Source organism: Elephantulus edwardii, unplaced genomic scaffold (genome assembly GCF_000299155.1).
Source record: "Elephantulus edwardii isolate Elephantulus edwardi_28Jun2011 unplaced genomic scaffold, EleEdw1.0 scaffold00006, whole genome shotgun sequence".
Taxonomy (NCBI): Eukaryota; Metazoa; Chordata; class Mammalia; order Macroscelidea; family Macroscelididae; genus Elephantulus; species Elephantulus edwardii.
In genome coordinates, this window is record NW_006399756.1 from 28432716 (window position 1) to 28442433 (window position 9718).

Below are 9718 nucleotides of genomic sequence, written 5' to 3' on the forward strand. Positions count from 1 at the left end.
TACTCCTTCCATCTTCTTTTGATACTGCCTGGATCGTTTAATATTCTGCCCAAAGCATCCTTGATTACAGTAACTCTAGGTTTGAATCTGTTCTTCAGTTCCTTGAGTTTAAGAAATGCTGAGCGAGTTCGGCCCTTTTGATTTTCTGACTCCAGCTCTCTGCACATTTCATTATAATATCTTGCTTTGTCATCCCAGGCAGCCTTTTGACCCCCTTATGGTTTCCAGAAATGTAAACTTTATGGAATAGACTGGGATAAGTTGCCACATCTTGCTCCAAGCGAAGTGCTGTTGTTGTGGATCTGTCTAGTTGGAACCAATCCATAGCTGACCCTCCAGAGAGTGTGCAGAGTCAGTAATCACACAGAAGGAGTGTGCCCATCTTTCTCCCACAGAGCAGCTGGTGAACTTGAATAGCTTATCGTTGTGTTGGCAGCATAATTCCTTACCACTAAGTCACCAGAGTTCCCTAGTGGAGTGCTGCTGTTGTTGTTGTTAACTGACATTGAATCTAGTACGACTCCGAGCAATCCTGTGAACAACAGATCTGAACTCTGACCTATCTTGTGCTGCCCTCAACATGTCTGACACCCTTGAGCTCATTGCTGCAGTCACTGTGTCAATTCTTCCTCGCTCTGTCCCTCCACCTTCCCAAGCCTGATGTTTCTCTCCAAGGAATAATAATAGCCTCTCCTAGCAACATGCCCAAAGTTGTGAGAGGAAGCTTTATTACTTTTGCCTCCTTGAAGTACTCTGGCTGCACCTTTGGCAAGACATATATATGTTTGTTATTTTGGTAGTCCATAGAATATTGGATACTTTTCTCCAACACAACACACAGCTTGTGTGTGTTGTTAGAGGAGCAGAGTGCTAGGTGGTTCCAAATTGTCATGTTTTTCATTCAAAAATGAGCTTAAGCTCTATCCTACTAAACCAATCCCATTGCCATCCAGTTTATTCTAACTCATAGTGCTCCCTATGGGACAGAGTAAAAACAAGGACCTCGTGGTGTTTCCAAGGCTATACATCTTTACAGGAGAAACTACCACATTCCTTTTCCACACAGCAGTCTGAGGGTTAGAATCACTGACCTTAAGGGACCTCTGGTGGCCTAGAGGCAAGAAGCTGCACTGCAATTCCAGAAGTACATGATTCAAATCCACCAGATGTTCTGCTGGAGAAAGAGGGGCAATCTCCTCCTGTGCCAGTCAAATCTGATTTGACGGTACACACATACAAAATAATAAAATGAAATTTAAAAAAATTTTAAATCATTATTGGTTAGCAGTCAAATGCTTTAACCTATGCATCACCAGGGCTCCTGAAATAAGCCAACAAGTAATAAAAACCTATTTTGAAGTTCTTCCAGAAAGTAGGTACAACAGACCTGGTGGCATAGTGCATAACACATCAGGCTATTAACAAAAAAGTCAGTAGTTTGACTCTACCAATTGCTGTGCAGAGAAAAATAGGTATATTCCTATAAAGACTTATGCCCTTCAAAACCAGAGGGATAGTTGCTTCGAGTCAGAATCTACACCATGACAGTAAGCAGTGGATTTTTAAAAATGCATCAGCATTCACACAATGGAATACTACACAGCGTGCAAGAGCAATGATTTTATGAATTACTACCTAACAAGTGAGGGACTGGAAAGCATTGTGCTAAGTGAACTAACTCAGTCCTATAAGGACAAATACTGTATAAAAATCATTATTGTAGAATGAGTTTGAGGATCCAAGGTGGGGTGGAGGGTTAAAGCAGAGTGAAGATGGGCAGGGAAGGGTAATCATAGGATCACACAATTTGATTAGGGGTGAGGGAAATGGGAAATATCTGATGTGAAAAACAATATTTTTGAACTTTGTAAATAAAACAATATAAAATTTTTTAAAAGCATCAGAAAATGACAGACACCTGGTGATACAGTGGTTAAGCACTTGACTAATGACGCAAACCTGAGGTTCATTTATATGACTTAGTAATTATTTCATAAATATATTTGATGATAATAATTTATTTCTTTGATCTGCTTCAGGCATATATGTGCAGTTTTCTTTGAGGAGTATCAGTGTCCCTTGTCCACTACGAACCTGCTTTCCCCCATTATATTTCCGCTCTGTAACTGGGAGAAATTTTTCTCTTTTTTTGTTTCCACGGGCACTGGGTTGAAAATTATTTTCCTGTTTTCACTAACTCTCCTCAGTAGCATCTTTCACTAAACAGATTTGAAGATATATCAATAGAAACAGATAGGGCCCCTGAAACTTTAACAGGGGAAAGATACACTTGTCCCAGAGGTGCACGGTTCAAATCCACCAGATGCTCTGCTGGAGAAGGAGGAACAACCTTCTCCTGCACCAGTTAGATATGATTTGACGGTACACACACACACAAAATAATAAAATTTTTAAAAAAGATACGTGGCAAAAAGCAGCATACACTCTGTGTTGCGTATTACTGAAAATAAGACCACATAAACTCTCTTCACCTTCATCTCCTCCTCTATCAAAATCATACCAAGTATAGCTCCCCATGAAAGTGAAAGAGATACTGTTGTTAGGTGCTGTTGAGAATGAGTCATAGCAACTCTATGAACAACAGACCTGAATCCGGCCCTGTCCTGTGCCATCATCATTTCTGACATACTCGAGCCCATTGCAGCAGTCACTGTGTCAATCCATCTATTTGAAGGTCTTCCTCTTTCACTGACCATTCACCTTTCCAAGCATAATGTCCCTTTCCAAGGAATAGCCTCTCCTACTAAAATGTCAAAGTTTGTGAGATAAAGCTTTGCCTCCAAAGAACACTCTAGCTATACTTTCTCCAAGACATATCTCTTTGTTCTTATTTAGTACTCTTCTTCAACACCACAACTCAATTCTTCTTCTGTCATCCCTGTCATCCTTACTCACTGTCCAGCTTTCAATTCAAGTGATTCAATTCAAGTGATTGAAAAGACTATGGCCTGAATCAGGCATACCTTAGTCCTCAGACTGACAGCATTGCTTGTGGAGTGAGACTAAAAGTTGGCTTTTTTTTTTAAAGCCATTAGTTAGCCCCCTCTGGTCTACCTTAACTTCAGACACATGATTTTGCAAATCAGTATGGTCTTGCAAATCAACAGCAGCTGTGAGACTAGGATAAGAGAAAGTTTCTGATACTGAGCAGCAAGACTTGAAGGGAGAAAGACTTGAAACAAGATTTAAGGCAAACAAGGCTGTGACAACAAAACTCTGGTAAGAGCGAGACCCGGGTGGTAGAGAGATTGTGGAATTGCTGTGAACAAACTATGACAAGGTGTGACCTGGGACTTCTTGCATTGGTGCTGGCCACAGTTAAAGATTTGCTCTTCTTGCTGGATGTTTGAAGAAGTTGACTTCTAACTGCTCTAAGGCAAATCTTGCTGGATGAGTTGGATTTGACTGCTGAACTGAAACCAAAACCTGGACTACTTGAGGAATTGTGCCTTGGGAACTGTTGGACTAAACCTGGACTTCTTTTAGGTGATATTCTTTGTCTTTCCCACTCTTCAACTTCCTTTTCTAATAAACCCATTGATAGTACCATAACTGGGAGTCAGCAATGAATAAACAAACCTCTTACTACTGCAATGGATCTAGTGGAACCATGGAGCTTAGATATGGGCATTTTATCTGCTTTCTACTCTGGGGTGGTGAGGGGTCATCCTATTCTTACTCCCTCTGGCATTTTCAGAGAGATGTTCCTCCCGGCCTTCTGCTCCTTTTTAGACATTCCTCCTCAATAATTTGGAGAGATCATTGACTACAGAATTTCTCAATGCAGTATTTCTTCTGATCTCCTGATTGCTGGTACCAACAGTGTGGATTTGTGGGTCCAAGTAAGATGAAGTCATTGGCAGTGTCAATCTTTTCTCCATCTATCATGATGTTGGTTATTGGTCCAGTGGTGAGAATATTTGTTTTCTTCATATTGAGATATAATCTACTTTGAAAGCTGTAGTCTTTGATCTTCAAGTCCTCCTCACTTTCTGTCAGCAAGGTTGTGTCATATGTTTAAAGCAGGTTGATGAGTCTTCCTCTGATCCTGATGCCATCCATTCTTCTTCATGGAGTCCAGCTTCTTGGATAATTTGTTCAGCATACAGATTGAACAGGTATGGGGATAGGATACAACCCTGACACACATCTTTCCTGATTTTAAACCGTGTAGTTTTTCCTTTCCTTGTTCAGACAATATATAGGTTTTGTCTGAGCACAGTTAAGTGTTCTGGTATCTACTATGCTGGAAATGAAAAACAGAGGAAGAATGGTGTTGCACTCTTAGTTAAAGGCCAATCTCAATTTATATCCTGAAGCTCCAATTTTATCCTGAAGTATCCAGTCTGTTGTGATTGGGGAGAACATTGTTCTAATTGGCACATTTGTCTGTCAGTTTGCTATACTGTGATAATTTTTGGGTTACTATGATACTGAAGGCTATGCTCCTGGTGTGTCAAATGCCACAAGGGTTACCCACGTTGGACAGATTTTAGTAGACCCCCAGATTAAGACAGACTAGGAAGTAAGATTAGCCCTCCACTTCTTGAACAAGGCCTCTAAAAACCCTATCAACAGTAAAGGAACATCGATAGTTGTAGTAGTTGTCACAGCAGTAGTAGTAGAGCACAGATTAGAAGACAGTTGAAATGAGGAAGAATAATGTATTGACACGGTGACTGCTGCAACGGGCTTTAATGTGTCAGGAAGTGTGAGGATGCCACAGGATAGGACAGGGTTCAGATCTGTTGTTCATAGGATTGATATGGGTCTACTCTACTTCACAGCACTTAACAACAACATTCTGAAGTACAATGTTGCAATAGGAAAATATCTATATGCATACAGGAAAGACCAGTTATCACAACTATTACTCAAATATACACCAACAGCTAAAGCCAAAGAAGTAGAAGTTGAAAATTTTTACCAGATTTTGCAGTCAGAAGGTGACCAAACATGCAATCAAGATGTGTTAATGATAACTGATTACTGGAATGTGAAAGGTGGAAACAATGAAGAAGGAATGGCAGGTGGACAGTACAGACTTAAGTGATAGAAATAAGGCTAGAAATTGAATGGCTGAATTTTGTATGTTCAATGATTTGTTTATTGCAAATACTTTTTAAAAAAAAATCACAAATGGAGACTTTGCACATGAATTTCACCTGATGGATGGCATAACAATCAGATTGACCCAATATCAGCAACCAAAACAAGGCCAGGTGCTGGCCGTGGAAGTTCAAATTGAGGCTGAATGAAAGTAAAATAAGTCCACAAGAAACAAAATATGAAAGAGATGCTAGAGATACTGAAATCCTTAAGCGATAGTATTTTCTCTTACTCCAAATTCCAATCTTCAGTATTTATTTGTTGGATAGTTTATACCTACCCAGGAAAAAAAAATAAGTAGTAATAACATGGTACCACTTTTATACAACTCAAATTATTTTATTCTGACAATGTTCTTCAAATATGTGTGTGTATCTGTATGAAAATGTATTTTAAACTTTCTGTTAAAGTGTGTTGGTAATAGATGTTTTGTTTTCAATGTCTTACAGGCACAAATAAAAATTTGTTGTTGGATGTCGTTGTGTCAGTTTCAATTCATAGTGAACCTACTACGTGCAAATGAATGAAGCAGTACCCAGTTCTGCATCATCCCCACAACTGTCGCCGTGTTTGAGTCATTTGTTACAGCCACTAACAATGTTGCAGCTCCTTGACAGTCTTCCTCTTCTTTACCAAGAATAAAGTTCTTTGGAGGGACTTTTCTCCTTATAACATAGCCAAAGTACATTTTTTTAAAAGGACTCTCGAGTCAGAACCGACCCATACCTGACCGTCCAGATCACACAGGAGGAGAGAGCCCATCCTCCTCCCGAGGAGTAGCTGGTAACCTCGAACCCTGTGCCTTTGGGATTGCAGCACAGCTTCTTGCCACTAGGCCACCAGAGCTCTCTATCAAAATACATCTTAAAAAAAAAAGTCTTGCCATCCTGGCTTCTAAGCAGCATCTTTAATGTACTTGTTCCAGGACAGATTTGTCCATTCTACTGACAGTTGTGATATATTCAGTATTTTTCACCAACACCACAAACCAACGGTATAAATTCTTCTCTGATCTTCCTAGTTGCTTATCTAGTTTTCAAATGCGTATGAGGCAACTGAAAGTATTATTGCTTGGGGCGGGCACAACCTAGCCCTCAAATGACTTTTTTTTTTTTAATCTGGCACAGGAGGAGATTGCCCCTCCTTTTCCAGCAGAGAATCTAGTGGATTTGAACTGCACGCGTTTAGGATCGCAGGGCAACTTCTTGCCACTAGGCCACCAGAGCTCCCTTCAAAGTGGTTATCTTTGCTTTTTTAACACTACAAAAGACCTTTTGAAGCAGGTTTTCCCAAAGCAACACATCGTTTTATTTTTCACTGCTGCTTTTGTAGGTGTTTATTGTAAATTCAAGGAGAATCAAGTCCTTGACACTCCCAATTTTTTTCTCCACTTATGATTTTGCTTATTGGTCTGGTTATAAGGACGTTATTTTCTCTAGGTTTAGATGTAATCCGTACTGAAGATCGTAGTCTATGATCTTCTTCAATAAGTGTTTCAATCCCGTTGATTTTAACAGGCAAGATCGTTTCATTCATCTGCATATCGATGGTTGTTAATAAAAATATGTCAACTTCGTATTGCCCAGGGAAGGTTGGGGATTGTGTGGGCCAGACTAATCAGTAAAATGAAAATAGTCACAAATTACAAATTCAAATCGAACTACAAAGAAGTACTCAAAAAGACTACACTCTTAAGCATGCACTGCGAACCTTTTCAATGGGACTACAGATCCAAACATGCAACACAAGGGTTGAGTTTCAGCCTTTCTCTAGAGAGACTACAAACCCCAGAGTACTGTGCGACGGAAACGCAGCATTTTCCAAAGGACGGTCTAGTAAGACAGTGTAGAGGCGAGCCCTGGCGCGAAGCATGTTGGGGATTGTAGTTGTTTGGCGGCAAAATCCGACCCCCTCCTTCTCTGGTCGCCCTTTACCGGCGGCTAGATTGCGCATGCGTTTTAGCCGCGTTAGCAGCAGACCGGGCTGGCAGTTCCTTCCAGGGAAGGAGAGATTCCTATACCATGGAGTCCTACGATGTTATCGCCAACCAGCCTGTCGTGATTGACAACGTGAGTTACATCTTTCCTACTTCTAAAGGGACTTGTGCTATCCGCCCCGAAGGGATTGCTTCCCAGGTTCCAACCTGGGCCGCCGGTTCTTTGTCACTGGCCCGGCCTGTCAGGCGGTTGAGCCGCCGTCACCTCAGTTTTCCCTAACCTGCATTTCGTAGGCAGAGCGGTCAGCCAGCTACCTTGGGATAGAGAACTTTAGAATAGGTCAAGGGAAGAGCTGTAGTCGAAGGCGGGTCGGTGGGCCCTTGGTTCTAGGGGCCCTAACCGCTCTGTGAACGCCCGGCGCCCGCCCCACGCCCAGATTTCGGTAATTTTATTGGCTGCCCTTGCTGTCCATCCTGGCTCGTGACCCCGCCTCTGGGCCTTGCCGGATGAGGGCGTCCCTTTGCAGTGATTGGCTCTTGCTCCTGCCGGTCTTCCGAGCCGCCATAGTGCTTTTCTTCTCTGAGGGGCGGGGCGATGTGCCTGGGCTGTCGGGATTGGCTTCGGGGATTCTAGAGGCGAAAGCCCGCCTACGGGCGGAGGAGAGGGGCTCAATTTCTGCATCCCGGAGCGGGCGGGGCCGCTTGGCATCTGGGCGAGGCCCGGGAACCTGGTGCCAGAAATGACCATAGCATTTCAGTTATTTCTATAATTATAACATTCATAAAGGTCGAAAAGAAAGAAGAGTGACAAAGCAAACTGCGCGCTTTCTCAAAGGGACAGCTCATTACTGAGGGTAGAAATAATTAACATTTGAAAGGCGCCCAAGCCCTTTTATGGCTTACATGGCTTTTTCATATACATTCGAGTTGAATCTCACAAAAAAAAATGGGCAGGGAGTTTAGCAGGAAGTTTGTTCTTCATTATACAGATGTGAAAACTGAATTGCGAGGAGATAAATAAAGCCCAAGGTCAAACAGAGATGCCCAAAATCAAATGTTTTACCTGTTTTTGTTTGCACCGCTCACAAATACCTCATCAGTGGGGATATTTATCTACTTTTGTGGGGAAGAACGGACAGTTGTGAAACAACTGCATTTCTACCTTCAACTCAAAGGTAATGGTCCCACCAAAATTAGTTGATATCTTTATGTGTCCTTTGTTTTTCTAGTTAGTTGCGGTGGCTGCATAATGCATTACATGTTGTGCTGCTGACCGAACGAAAAGTCAGCTGCTCTGATGGAGAAAGTTGGGCGGTCTCTTCCCATAAAGATTTACAGTCTCAGGAACCCGATGGAAGTTCGAGACTCCACAGCAGTGGGTTTAATGGGAACTATCAATTCCAGCTTACTCTTAACTCATAGCATCTCTAAATGCGCAGAGTAGTACTGCCCACAGGTTTGCCAAGGGGTAAATCTTTACAGAAGCCAGCTTCTGCGTCTTTTGCCCCGAAGTGCAGACAGTGTGATCGTATACAGACAGTGTGAACATTTTAATCACTTTAACCATCGCCCCAGCAGGGCTCCTGCTAGGTAGGTGATGGTTAGTTGACTTCCAGTTGACTGTGACTCATATAGGGACTCTATGAACAAGAGATCTGAGCCTCCTCATATCTTGTACCATCCTCAACATCTTGGATGCCCATTATTAAAGTTACTGGATCAGTCCATCTTCTTGTGAGTCTTCCTCTTCCTCAGACCCTCCACTTTCCCCAGCTTGATGTCTTTTTCCGAGGCCCGAAGTATGATAGATAGGTAGGTAGGAATTAGTCTTCTCAGTTAATGTAGAAAATGGAGGCTTGGAGAGTTTACATTATATATTCAAACTACCTGGCCTATGACCTGAAGTGGCAAGACTCAGACTGAGTTAGAGTTCCAAGTGCCTCACTCTTTCCGAGGAAATAATATTTTTTGTTAGTTTTTTTCATGGATGTGGCTGCTGCTTTGAGCTCAATGAGATACCTCTTTTGAAAGACTTTTTTTTCTGCCCTTTTCACTCTCTCAGTGCTATTGAGACCAACTCATTGCTAACTATCCAGCAGGTTATCAGAGGCTGTAAATCACACAGAAGGATATTGTCCATCTTTTCTGCCTGGGAGCAGCTAGTAGATTTGAGCTATTTACCTTTGGGTTGACATTGAAACTCCCTACGCATTAGGTCACCAGAACTCCCAACTCTTTCACTAGACTTTTAAATCCTTGTGGAAAAAGTAGTCCTTTGTTTTTTTATTATTCTTTTTATTATTCTTCTTCCCCACACCATACATACATTATTTATGGCAGTGCCTCACACACACTATATACCCAATTAATGCTTTTCCATTGGACTGATGGGCAATGGAAAATAACTGAGTACCATTATCACAGTAACAAAAACTTCCCTAAATAAAGATACAATGATGGAGAAACCTCCATTATTTCCTGAGAGTGTTGAGTAGGACTCCTTGTTCGTGATGCTGGTTTCCAGAGAACAGTCATCAGTTAATATACATACTTCTGTGCTTTTTGTCTTAGTTAAAAGAAAAGAAATAAGTGATGGGCAACAATTTCCTATTTTCCTCAGCAGAAAAGAGAAGCAACGTAGCCACTCATCCT

General features: G+C 41.7%; 1 protein-coding gene across 3 annotated transcripts in view; it reads left to right on the forward strand.

The window, feature by feature from the left end:
• The first annotated feature begins 7076 nt into the window (after positions 1-7076).
• The window catches only part of ACTR1A (ARP1 actin-related protein 1 homolog A, centractin alpha (yeast)), a 19752-nt gene continuing 17110 nt past the window's right edge, over positions 7077-9718 (forward strand). Inside the window, exon 1 of one of the 3 annotated variants that reach the window (XM_006879980.1) lies at positions 7077-7199. Coding sequence is in view for 1 of the 3 variants with exons in the window: in XM_006879978.1 (XP_006880040.1) it covers positions 7152-7199 (48 nt within the window). In the remaining 2 variants the exon portion in view is untranslated. The remainder of the gene's footprint in view (positions 7200-9718) is intronic. The other 2 variants (XM_006879979.1, XM_006879978.1) reach the window with 2 other exon arrangements.